The 13,282-nt window shown below is 43.8% G+C and overlaps 1 protein-coding gene across 1 annotated transcript in view; it reads right to left on the minus strand.

Annotated features, from left to right (window-relative positions):
- Window positions 1-13,282, minus strand: part of LOC111663159 (ryanodine receptor 3) — an 81,298-nt gene that overhangs the window by 38,881 nt on the left and 29,135 nt on the right. Inside the window, exons 25-40 of the mRNA XM_087176921.1 lie at window positions 12,382-12,465; window positions 11,819-11,978; window positions 10,361-10,508; window positions 10,049-10,251; window positions 9,750-9,924; window positions 9,111-9,319; window positions 8,823-9,022; window positions 8,553-8,619; window positions 8,304-8,464; window positions 8,013-8,178; window positions 6,602-6,688; window positions 6,182-6,408; window positions 4,924-5,731; window positions 4,307-4,507; window positions 2,791-2,893; window positions 2,072-2,203 (exon numbers count right to left, since the gene is read on the minus strand). Coding sequence (XP_087033047.1) covers window positions 2,072-2,203; window positions 2,791-2,893; window positions 4,307-4,507; window positions 4,924-5,731; window positions 6,182-6,408; window positions 6,602-6,688; window positions 8,013-8,178; window positions 8,304-8,464; window positions 8,553-8,619; window positions 8,823-9,022; window positions 9,111-9,319; window positions 9,750-9,924; window positions 10,049-10,251; window positions 10,361-10,508; window positions 11,819-11,978; window positions 12,382-12,465 — 3,131 coding nt within the window. The remainder of the gene's footprint in view (window positions 1-2,071; window positions 2,204-2,790; window positions 2,894-4,306; window positions 4,508-4,923; window positions 5,732-6,181; window positions 6,409-6,601; window positions 6,689-8,012; window positions 8,179-8,303; window positions 8,465-8,552; window positions 8,620-8,822; window positions 9,023-9,110; window positions 9,320-9,749; window positions 9,925-10,048; window positions 10,252-10,360; window positions 10,509-11,818; window positions 11,979-12,381; window positions 12,466-13,282) is intronic.

Consider the following 13,282-nt stretch of genomic DNA (forward strand, 5'->3'; position numbering starts at 1 on the left):
CACTCTTTTGCTAACAGGGGTGGGGGTGGGGAGGGGGTGGGGGTGCATACCAAACAGGGGCGCCTCGCTGGCTCACCTGGTGGAGCACGTACCATTAGGACTCGGTCCTTACCACAGCAGCCTGGGTTCGAGTCCAACCCACGGCTCTATGCTGCATGTCATCCCCTTCCTCCCCTCCGCCCAACCTTCCCGTCTCTCTCTCACTGCTACTCTAATAAAGGCATAAAAAGCCCCCCAAAAAAAGGTGTGTACTACATGACTGCAATGTCCATGGTTTGATTCCCACCTGTGGGACCCTTGTTGCCTGCCTTATCCCTCTCTCTCTCTATATCTGCCTTTGTTTCCTGCCTCTCTCATCAAATAAAGGCACAATCCCCAAAAAAAAGAGATAGAGTGGGGTCCAAAAGTCTGAGTCAACAATCAGAAAATTATTCAAAGACTCATTTAAGTGAACGAGAGAATTTGCCTGCATGTGATTTTATTCTCTCACTCTATTCCTCCATTGCTTTCCCTCGCTTTCTGACGCCTCCAGCTGTGACAGAAGTAGAAGTGATGCTCGTGAACTGCAGCTGCCACCACAAACCAGTCCTCTGATCAATCAGCCCTTACACAACACCCTGCAGGGGCGACCGACGCTACCACCCAAAGCACTCTTTTAAGAATAAAACACACACTCCTCTATTTTCATCCCGCCTCGCTCCTCGGAGATCGGTGCAGCAGTCTTATACGCTCCACGTCAGGGTCACAACCAATTCCCAGCGGAGACATCGCCTTTCAAGCGTCTGCAGTCTGCAACACATATTTCAGCCCCGATTTATCCGTCTGCAATTTGGCCACTTCTCGTTTCCTGCGTCGCTTTTTCCAGAATAGACGGTGATGGCATGGCGGTGGCGAGATTTCTCAGCAGGGTTTACAGAAGCAATAAAACACCCTGTTTCACATTGGTTAGTCTCTATCTAAGCAATAAAAGGCAGACACACATGTCTTGTTTTATTGCCTCGACAGTGTAATTTTCAAGAAAGGTCATATATAAAGGGAAAAATTCCTGCCATTAATGGAGACATACGCTAATAAATAAAACTGGAAACATTTTAAGTAGCAGTTTCAAATTAAAACACTGCTTTCTACTTTGAAGGCCAACAGAACAAGGTGGAGTGTCTTTTTTAGCTGGTAAGTAATAATTTGCAATCAGCGACTTAATTGGTAGTCCCTTACATACAGTGGTACTTGAGATAGAAAATTAGATACAACTTGTTCTGCATTTATACCTTTGTGGCGCCGCGGTTATTGTGCGCTGTGATTGAAACGGTTCTTGTTCCCGTGTGTGTGTGTGTGTGTGTGTGTACATCCGTGTCTATGGACTTAATCAGGTGAAAGATTCGGTTTTATCACCCATGTTTTTTTGTTTTTTCTTCTCTCATCTCTCCTCTCTCGTCTCCCAGAGCGGCTGACGGGAGATCTTCACTCTGGAGCCTCTTCTCCACCCGGCTCCGTATTACCATAATGAAATTGAAAAGAAATTGAAATGGAAATGACTGCCACCCGGTGACTCAGTCCACATGACACTGGCAGACAGATTGAGGCAAGACTGAGGTTTGCTATTCTCCCCTTCAGGGCTCTCAGAAAAAGGAGGTGAGAGACAGTAAACAAGCGGAATGGATTGGGTTTTAAATGGATAACGCAAGTTCAGAGCTTGTGCTTTCGTGGGAGGGAAAGAAAACAAATGCTGTAAAAGCAGTTACGGTAACAGAACTAAACAACTTCAATGTCTTGCTCAAGGAGAATATTTTCTGGGCAAGTGTGTGAGTGTAAAGTAAAAGCTTATGAAGAGACAGCGCTTGCCGTTCCCAAAGATTTACAGCTTGCTGCTGTTTCAGTGTGTTGTCATGGTCACAAGGCCACGGTGATTGGTTTGATGTTTTCTGACTAGAATATAAATTTAGAGTAGCGATTAAATGTAAGTCATTTCAGGCCAATCGCAAAGGAGATTTTCACCCATGTTCAGGGATAATGACACAGAGGGCATTTAGTGATAATTGAAGTACTATAATAAAAAAACAGATTTGCTCACATGGTGCGGCCTGCTCCTTTTCCGTGGGCTCCTCTGCTTTGTGAGACTGGCTTTTGATCTTGCTCACCAGCATTAGGAGGCGACCTTTGATAGATGTGTCTTGCTCGTCTTCGTCTTCCTCCATAGGGATTCCTACGCAGCACAAACAGATAGACACACCATATACATGGAGCATATTAAAGCAATATCTCTGCCGAGCTCAGCTTCCTGTGGGGTTAGTCATGTCATGTGTGTGATGCATCGTATGGGATTTACAGAATCTCCTATTTCGTGGCAATTTCAAGTTCAGTTTTTTTCTTATTGTTCTCCGTGTGGAGGGTGCCTGACAGGTCGGTGCTATGCGGGACAGCTGAAACTGCCATTAGATCGGTAGTACCATGGAGGGTTGGGCGGTTCAATTATTTATCACAACATTGAGAAGCACTGAACTATAACTCCTCTGCCAGGAGACAGAGAGATGTGGAGAGGGAAAAAGAAAGCATTTCTGAGTGCAAGTGCTGGCACAGTTCAGCTGATGTTGACACAACAGCAGCGAAAAATGCACAACTGCTGTATAAATATGTTCCATATTTTTCTGTCTCTTAAATGTTGCAAAAAATTCTGAAATCAATCGGAGCGATATAAGAATAATGTATCATGCGGAATACAAAAATGCATGTTTCATGATAAAGATAACCGATAAAGCAGCTCATAAAGACTTTGCAAGCTCGGCATCTCACCACAGTGGAGCTGCAGCTGGTTGTGAAAAACGTAGAGTTCCTCCTGGATGTCCGTCGGACACGGACAATCCTCGCCCATACTGAAGGTCAGCAGCATGTTGATCTAAAAAAAAATAAAATGAACACGGACAACTGTATGAACATCAACCTGAACATGATGTGATCTCACTGTAGGATTCACAGGAAGAAGAAAAAAAACAAAAAACAGCTTAAGCAGCTGGTTCTCCCTCAGTGAAGGACAAGTCATTAAAGTGGCTGTGAAGCTACTCTAACCCCAGCTGTGAGCCTAAAGGGATACTGTACTTTATGTGAGCGTGTGCATGCAGTTGAGTGTGCACCCTCACTGGAGCGATGACACCACAGACAAGAACGATGAATTCGCCTTGAGGCTTTCTTCAATGCACACACATGCACACGCACGTACACACACACACACACACACACACACACACACACACACACAGGGAGAGTGTTTTCAGGAACATTCAGGGCAAGTACCAGCTCTCATTCTTGAGGCAGAATTATGTAGTTCAGCACACAAAAACCAAAATGTAATCTAAGGATGTGGGAAGAAATTAGCCATGTATGTGGAAAATTACAGAAGTGATGTAATGAATTATCTAGTTACATGCATCATTTGAAGCAGTGAGCCCGGAGGCTTTTCTTTGTGGTTAGTTATTTTAGATTCATGTGGACTTCACTGTAAGATTCATGGGTTGACGATGACGCACAGCTCCTGGTTCCATTTACCTTCTGTGGCCGTTTTGCACCTTCGTATCACATGGGTGTCGACAAGGTCTCATGTCAGATGTGAGAGTTGTGAGAATCACATGAACGCAGGTGCCACTTTAACTTTACCGTGGTAAAGATGTCACAATGGAGCAGCAAGTAGGTGAAAAGTGGTGTTACCTCACACACACACACACACACACATGCACACACACACAAACCCACACCCACCCACACACACACACACACACACACACACACACACACACACACACACACACAACCTCCCCCCCAGTCAGGAGCAGCAGATATTATTATTACACACAGGAGAGTGAATGATGAGGATTTCTTGACAGAGTACAGATGCCATGACGCTTGTGACGTTTGTGCAGCGTTGCCAGCTTAGAATAGATTAGTGGTTTGTAAACAGTGATTTTGATTACGAATCCCTCCATGTGATGTATTCAAGGCCAAAGGACACACATGGCATCATCATGCACGGATTTGCTTTGCTTTACTTATATGGAGACTTTGATGTTTATTTCTTATTTCTTCCCTTTTGATATGTTGCATGCATGTGTGAAAACAGATTATATAATACAGTAGGGGTCCATAAATCTGAGACCCCTTTCCTAAATGGGAAAATGTAGTTAATGTAAATGTCAGCTTGATTTTTGATGTGCATTTCCCACTCTGGGAACCACAGAGCAGATGGTGACCTGAAACTCACGTACATCAGTGTTTCCAACCATCTTTGCATCCTTCAAAGCGGTGACTCTCATCTCACCTGTTCTTGAGGAGGCGATCTGAACTCTTTGGTCTTCTTTGCCGTTACAGCGGCAGACATGTTGAGGGCCAGCATCAACTCATTGTAGCGGAACTTCTGGTTGTACTGCAGCTTGGAGACGAAGTTGTCGGAGAACGACACGATGGCCTCGATGCGGTGCTTCAGCTCACAGTCGCAGAAGTAGTGGAGCAGCTCGCACATCTGGAGAGCAGACAAGGGGAGGAGACAAACACAGTTGCAAACGCTGTTGCATCACTGTTGCACGCCTAGCTGCATCTGTTACGGGCAAGTCTGTTAGGAATACATACAAACAGCCTTATGGCTTCACATTATGTCATTTATTAAAGAGACATTTTTACCCAAGAGATCATTTGTTCAACACGAAGACGAAGCCGTTTCATGTGTGACTGACTTCTGAATGGGTCTATTACAGTGGAGCTGTTATGGAGCATGTGATTGAGAGCACAGCTGTCTTAGTCTTTAGTGAGTGAATTGCCACTTGTAGATGAAGATGTTCATTGATTTTACATGCTTTGGTGATTTGCCCAGAGTGGTTTATATTAAGGTTTAACACATTTAAGGTAATGCGGGATCTGCTCATGTGTGTTCATTATTACCTGTCGTTTCACAGGCTCCGGCAGCCTCTTCTCCAGCAGTCCTTTCATTGGCTGTTTAGCCTCTTTTGCTGCCTCCTCTTCTCCAGCTTCCACTGCCTTCTCCTCTGTCCCCGTGAGTCCTTCTTTGTCTGTGGCCCCTGCAGCCCCCTCCTGGTGTGTTTCTCTGAACACATTCGGGTCGATGAGCAGTAGGATCTTGTGAACATCCTCACTCCCTAATACACCCATAGTCAGTAAGGTGCTGATGAGCTTCAGGATCGGCACAAACTGGTACTCCACACCTCCTCCCACAGGATCTCGGATGTGGTGCCCTCCACCTTGAACGGCTTCCGTCAACATCAAAATCGCTTTCTCCTTCAGTGAATCCAGCGGGATTTGGGGACTGTACAGATATTGCTCCCGTTTGTTGCTGATGAAACAGAGCGGAGCAAAGTTGAGGCGTGGTTTGAGCGAGGTGCTGAGCCCCACCCCTGGCGGGAGGTGCTTTTTGGAAGCGTCGTTAAAGAGACGGATGGAGCGTGTCTCGGCCGTGACGGGGATGATGAACTCGTCTTTCATCATGAGCCGCGCCTCCTTTGCAGTCTCCAGGTGGATGCTGATCAGAACGTTGTAGAAGCCCTCGCGTAACATGCCCGACAGGTACTGATTGTCGATGGTGTATAAGAGCTGGGATTGGTCGAGGTGGCTGCAGAGGGCGTGGGCCACGCGGGTGTTGCCCAGAGCGCAGAGGGCGCAGTAGAGCTTCAGGGTGTGGTAATGGAACTTCCTCATGTCCTCCTGTTCAGACAGCTCCATGATGTCGACACATCTTTGGACGGAAGGAAGACAGTGTTTCAAAATACATTTTAATGTTATGATGTAGCCCACTGAGGCCTGACATGATAGTTACACATGCTGCAACAAGCACTGTCAATTTTTCAACAGCCCAAACCACAGAAAAACATTTTAAGTATGTTTAATTTTGTGTATGACAACGTATCTCACATTGCAAGCACAATAAACCTAACCATACTGGTGTGTCATTATTTTTTTCAGTACTTTATAATCTCTTTAGTGTCTTTTGATTAATCAATGAATCGTATATTTAATATTTAATATCAGGAAATAGTCCACTTTCCAAAATATTCACTTTACAATGATGTAAAACAGAAAAAAAAGACTTCACCCTCCACCAATTTCTATGTAATGAATAACAGCTGTTGATGTGGCTCAGCTAATGCACCCATCATTTCAGCTGTATGTGTGCTCTTGTTCATACCTGTTCTCCTCAGGTATGTGTACAGCCAACATCTGCAGGGGCTCCACGCACTGCACCACCCAGCCGTGTCTGTCATTGACCCTGGCTGTTTCCACTTTCAGAAAGGTGTTGGGCATGCGGCTCCACAGCACTGCATTGATGGTCTGGACGTCTAGACGCGGCGGACACTGTGGCACCGGGTTCTTATGTTCACTCTTAAAGATGGCTGACGACAGAGGCATGGCGTTCTGGAGAGGGCAAGCAAACATGGGCGAGTGGAGTGATGAAAAAGCTCTGAGTATTCATACTCACAGACACGCTTCTTTTCTAATCTGGAAAAGTCATTTTGAGCTGTACGAAGACATTTCAGTCAGTCAGACAGTGCTAGAGACATCATGTGTGCAACAAGGCTGCTGTAATGGAACCGTTAGGGGACTCTACCTTTATTTTAGCCAGCTCAAACTGGAAGAGGTTCGGGCTGGTGGGTCGCACAAACACAGCAGGGAAAAGCTTGGTGTTCGGTTCCACCTGGATCAGAAAAAGAAAAAGAAAAAAAAGAGCAGCAAGTTGATAAAAGGTCCAAACAGGAAGCACAACACATCAAAAGCTTGAGCAGGAGCGAGCGAGCATGACTTGTGGAAAGCAGCTTAATGGTACATCATGAAACCCCACTACTTAGAGAGAGAGAGGGAGAGGGAGAGAGAGAGAGAGAGAGAGAGAGAGAGTGTGTCTGTGTGTGTGTATGTGTGTGTGTGTGTGTGTGTGTGTGTGTGTGTGTGTGTGTGTGCGTGCCCATGATCTTTCAAGGCGAGATGACTCAGCACTGGGTGAAGACTCACAGTATTTCAGTGAGGGGGAACATAAGAAGATTATACCCTCCGAAAGGTTCTTTAAGATTTAGTTCACAGAGAACATCTGAACAGGCAAATTCAAAGTCTGGAATTCAACAATACAGACGTCACTGCTCTGTTTGGGAAAAGACGGAAGATGACTTGTTCTAAAGGTCAACAGGATAAACTGCAGATGAACTGATACACAGCAGAGCGGATGGGCAGTTAGACAGGTAGTGGTTGTGATATGACTTATGGGCGGATGGAAGTATACAGTAAATGAACAGATGGTAGGAGGTACTAAGGAATGACGAAGTGGCAAAATCACAACCAAGTTTAAAAGTACATCTGCATATTCTACAAGTCCTTACAACGTGATTATTACTGTTACAAAGTCTAAAAACTCCCTGAAATTAATTCAAGATATGAAAAAGTATTTAAACAGCTAATCTATTACATGTTCATTCGTAGAGTTTTACAGAGTTACTGACATAAATATGCACTGAACTGTTTACTAAACATAATTGGGCTTTATGACTACAGTATTTCCCATTAGTGCAACGTTGTCTTCTAAAACATGTGAACCTTCATATGAACTAGGGCTGCACTATTAATCAAAATATATTTGAAATCGCAATATGGCCAAACGCAATATCCATATTGCAGGAGCTCCGATTTTTTGATAAAGGTAAAATGTGTCACAACGTACCATAAATGAAGCATTGGAGTGCTATAGAGACGTACAAATGATATTCTCCAGATGGAAAGGAACATGCTTGTTTGGTATAGACCCCGGCAACAATCACAACTTCATCATCATTTTTATTTTTTTCTGTGAAAATTAGATGAAAAAATTCCCATTCCCACTGTAATCGTGACTCCTATCGCAATATCTGTCAAAATAGTTGCAATATAATTTCTTTTGCATATCCTTCAGCCCTAACGTGAGCTATATTTAGCTACACATAGTCAGATTTTGCCTGGTTTAATCCTTTACTTGGTACAATATGTGAATTCATTACCTGGTAAGAGGTGGATATCTCTTTGCCATTGACAGTGAATGTCACCAGGCCGGTGGCCAGGTGTATCAGACAGCCAATCTCCAAGTCCACGTTGCTGCGACTGGAGGTGTGAGCAGCGCTGGTCACGTCACCACCCCACACCATGTAGCAGTTACTCCTCTTCACACTACCAGAATGCAAATATAAGTCATCAATCATGTCTTTCTCATACGTTATGGTTGAGCAGACACAAGATGAACACACAATACTGGATTTCCTTCAAACAAAAAGTTTTCCCAGACACAGTCTCACCTCTCGTGGACTCGTCCTCGCTCATCGCCCAGGGTTACAGTCACCGTTCTGTTTTTGCTGAGGTTGAAATTGTTGCTATGGTAATGGTAGTCTGGGGTAACCCATCCAACCCACACGCCGGCAGGGTCCTGACCCGCGAAAACCCTCACTGAATGATAGTACTGTAATGACACATAGCAGAGTTAGCCAACACAGTGAGTAACCACAGTGAACTCTAGTAACAACAACAAAAAAGAAATGAGTCAGTACCGAAGTGATGCTGCTGTAGTCCACCCGTCTGCTTTCATCACTGTGCCTCACAGATCTCAATGGATACCTTTTAAGAACATTATAAATGGCATCAGAAACGAGAATTAGCAAGTGATGTTAGAAACAATACTTTTCAACTGCATCTACATGATGGATATTACAAAATATACATTGTAAAACAAGATACACAACATGCAAAAAAAAAAAAAAAAGGCAGCTCAGAGTTGCTTGCAGTTTGGCTTCACTTCATGATTCTGGGGAGGTGAGCACCTGTGTTTGACTTTAAGGGTGTCTTCCTCATGCACTCCGTTCATGTCCACAACTGGACAGGACTTGAAGAAGGAGTGGAACTCCACAGGCATGCTGAGACGGCAAAACACCATGTCGGCGTTACTGTTCTGGGTGCCAAACGTCTTATGGGTCACTTTAAGACACGGGGGGCTGTCGACGGTGCCGTCAATCCTGGTCACCTGAAAAGAGTTGAGAAAGTCTTCGTGTTCATCCAAGCACCAATTTCGCCACTGTAAGGAATGAGTATTTCTCCGCTGCTGTTCTTACTGCGATGTGGTTGTGGTCCTTCGGCACGTTGACAAAAGTAGGCAGACGCTTGCTGAACCACATGGTGACCTCTCTGTTCATGTTGACAGCGAAGGGCTCAAACCCTTCCTGAAGGCCGCACATGGTGTAGTACTTGAAGGTGCTCGCATCTTTCCCCAGATTCATCCGACCCACCTGAGACAGGCCGAGACTGCACACTGGGATGAATCCTGAAGGACAGCCAGAGGTAATAAAGGAGGGAAGAGGAGAGGGAGAGAGAAAAGAGAGAGCAAAAAGCCTCTAAGAACACAGACAGCAGGAGGGGAGGGAAAATCAATCCAGCTTTTGCAAAATGGCAATTTACAAGTGTCACATTAAATAAGGGTGATTTCGTTACAGGGAACCACTTATTTTTCACTTATATGCCCAGCATGGTCATTCCAGGTTAATGCCCCCTGCTCTGCATGTGAGGGCTTTATTAAAAGATGAGTGGACGAGGTCGAGGACATACGACCAACAACTCTTTCTCCAATCACCTTATCAGTCAGACATTCCCTGACCTTCAGCTTCTGTATCTGGCTCTGTAACCACACGCATAATATCCACATTCACACACACACACACGCACACACACACACACACACACACACACTTTCTCACCATCCTCAGTTTCAAAGTCGGTGAAGCAGAGTTCCGAGCCCTTGGTGGTGATGAGGATCTCTCCATTAAGGGTGAAGATCATGGACTTGTCCTCCATGTTGATCATACAGCCCACCACGTCCCCAGCATGCCAGCACCGCCCGAACAAACGGCTGCCCATGTTCAGACAATGGCCCTATGTACATAACAGACACACAGAAGACACTCAGAAATAGATTATAGCATATGGACTACAAAAACTGGCCAACATAACATGAAAATGACACTTGATTCAACAACCCTGCAAACCCCCCCCTTACCCTGTATCCATCAAAGACGAAAGCCAGTTCATCTGTGCCAAGTTCCACATCTGGCTTACATCCAGGCCTGGCCCAGCCCACTCTCATGTCTCCTCCCGTCACAGACTCAAATTCAAAGTACCATTTCCCGGTCTTCACCGAGTACGTCCTCTCTACTCTGAAGAAGCGGATCTTGTCGATGCTGAGCCGCTCAGCCACTTGTCCTGCAGGGTGGTGGGGAGAATGGTCACGGAGTCAGATTGTAGATTGCTGCTTCGGGAAGCATCAGGACCCAACAAATAAGGAAACGGATAATGGATGAGTTAAACTCACCGCCTTCTTGGTCCGAGGGCTCAATGTTGTATCCATAGCCAATCAGGGTGCGGATAGCCTCCCGGAGGCTGTCCCTGTTCGACTTCTTGGTGCGCTCATCCAGCAGAACATAAGGAACCAGGCGAGGGTTGCGCTTACTCTTCAGATCCTGCAGGGAGAGGACGCAGTTCGAGACGATTTTACGCACCAAGCCCCAACCCCCTCAACTATCGCTGTGCAGTTCATCAATTGTGACTCAAGAGAGCCAGCTCAGTGGTACAACTGTGTTTGCTATGACAGTGCAGTCAATCCCAGTGATTGAGACATTAATTGGCCATTTACTGCCAAAGGGTTACCGCTGCTCATTACATTCCTCTATGTTTCCTGTGTCATTTCCCGTTGCACAGAACTCCCACAGGGGGCCAGGGTGAAAACATGGAGGTATCATATAAATACTACAAGCAGTTCATTTGAAATCCCGCTTTGCTTATTAAGATCGTAGGCTGTTTGTTTTATCTGGCATAACAGCTTTCCCATTACTAAAGGGTTTAACTGAAAACCATGTGACATTGTTTCCAAAGCGCTGGTCAGTTGTTTGGTCTTGTGTTGTCAACTATGACCCTGGATCTACAAACTGTAAAGAGGACACGGACAAAAAGTCAATTAAGTTTAATTAGCAAACTATACTGAGAGTTAAAAGGTCAAACCTAGTGTTAACATAAACTATAATGTAGGTGTGTTGTCTTAAGAAATCTGGATATTGATTTAAACTGTGCAAACTGAAGTGCATATCAGTTTTTCCCACATTATTTCTAAAATGGGGCAAAATTAATGAGACTTTACTCACTACATGTAGAAAGAGTGGTTGTAGTTGGTGATATTGTGTAATATTAATTTCTTTATCTATGTAGATAAAGAAATTTACAACAACTGCAGTAGGAACTGTTTTCAAAAATGGTGCCATAAACTTGTTTAGTTTTTAAAACATCTATTTCATACTGGAATGAAAAATTAATGGGGGTGAAGCAGTGGAATATTTATCATTCCAGGAAAATCTGTCATATCCAATTTCATGGCAACAGTAGCACCCAATACCGGGATGACTAGCTATATACAGTTTTAGCTTTTGTTTGGTCAACAGATGAGAGGGGACACGCTGTATCCAATATGTTCTGCCCTTTACTGTAGAGTATCTCACTGTGACTTGAATTATGACTTATAGCTTGGAAATGTCAGACTAAACAAACTGACATGTGCACTGGTATAGACCGTGTAGGAGGTAAATTAATAAATCATGAGGGAGAAACTGAGTACATTAAAAAAGATAGACGAAAGAATAAAAACTTTACCCCTTTGTCTCTAATTATTATATTAAGAAAATAGACTTGTTTTCTTGATTATATTTTTTTAGGGTGAGATTTTTTTCACCAAAATAATAATTTTGGTCTCAACATACTGTACATGAACACACCAGCGTACCTGCTGGATGCCATAGGTCCATCCCTGTTTGATACGGTCCTTGGCCCACACATTGTGCGCATTCTCTGCCAGTTTGTCGACCAGCAGCTCCTGACCCGGAGTCAGTTTTATGTCAGACAGGTCCAGCGGAGATGGCTTATAGCCATTGGACATCATGTAGCTATAGGAAAGAAAAAGATAATTTTCCCTCAGTTATGGCTGTAATACAGGGTAAATCCACTAGGACAAGTTTACCCACATTTATAGCCTGATATAAATGTGTAAAGCAGAACATATAGTATGTTAACAGTCATTTTTTTAAAACTCTTTTCTCATATTTCATATTTCTATTTTCAGATGATCATTAACTGGGTTTACACACCTTTTGATTTGTAGATCGCTTGGTGTATTATATATTTCAACTGATGGTTAAAATATAAATCTACTACTACTGTTTCTTTTAAATTTTTTGTAAAATTATAATACATAACTATATCTCTAACAGTCTGAACTGGGTTACATTTAGATAAGAAATATGCATTCTGATGAAATCGATACAGTAAATAAAAAAAATGCACTCTTACTTCTTAGGGAGTTTTATCTTCTTGAGGGAGTCCTCAGCATTTGGATTCACGTGAACTACACGACAGCCCAATGCCAGCAGGGTCCTGCGGAGGGAAAAACAACATACAGTTCAGAACTTACTTACTTTTGATATGACAGCACATGTGGATCCAACAATAGCAATAGAGTGGTTGGGAGTGTTCAGACGGAGCAGTGATAGGTGAAATTGTGCATGTCCTAATCTGTCAGGAGAGAAAGGGCCAAAGAACACCCAGAGGAAATGTGCTGTGTGAGGAGTGCTTTTGACAAATTTTCCTCACACCTTGTGAGAGGACAAAGTGACAGTAAAAATGAGTTTGATGTCACTCAGAAACCCATCATCAGATGAATCTTCCACTGCTGCAGATCAAGATTAATTGCAGCAAACCTCAATGTTCTCCTTTACCATTTAAAGAGCATTTATGTAGAGCGCTTATAATAGGTCTCACTGGGACTGTTCCGGGCAGAACCAAATGTTGTGTAGAGCGCTGACAAGCGGAAAAGGATCACACACTATGAGTAAGACTTTGTTTAGTGGTGCAACAGTGAAAATGGAAAATGGGAATATCCTAAACTTCAAGTAAAGAACCTACATGATATTGTTGTCTTAAAGAAAATATAATCTAACCCCCCCAAAAGTGTTTGTCAATCAATTTGTCCATGACTCTTCCAGTTGGTCAAAATAAAAAGGATGATCTATACCGCGCTCTACACCTACAGGTGTGTCTTGATACAATCATTACAAGGTTTTTGTGAGTAATGAGAGATACATACTCACAGACGGGGGGAGGAGAACATACACATCACATCAAAATCATCTTGTGCAGTGTGTGGTATATTATAATTAGTACACACTGAATAATAATAATGACCAAGCAGACA

The sequence above is a fragment of the Seriola lalandi genome, unplaced genomic scaffold, assembly GCF_002814215.2.
Source record: "Seriola lalandi dorsalis isolate HSWRI2012SDOR001 ecotype SW California unplaced genomic scaffold, Sedor1 jcf7180002054573, whole genome shotgun sequence".
In the NCBI taxonomy this organism is placed as follows: domain Eukaryota; kingdom Metazoa; phylum Chordata; class Actinopteri; order Carangiformes; family Carangidae; genus Seriola; species Seriola lalandi.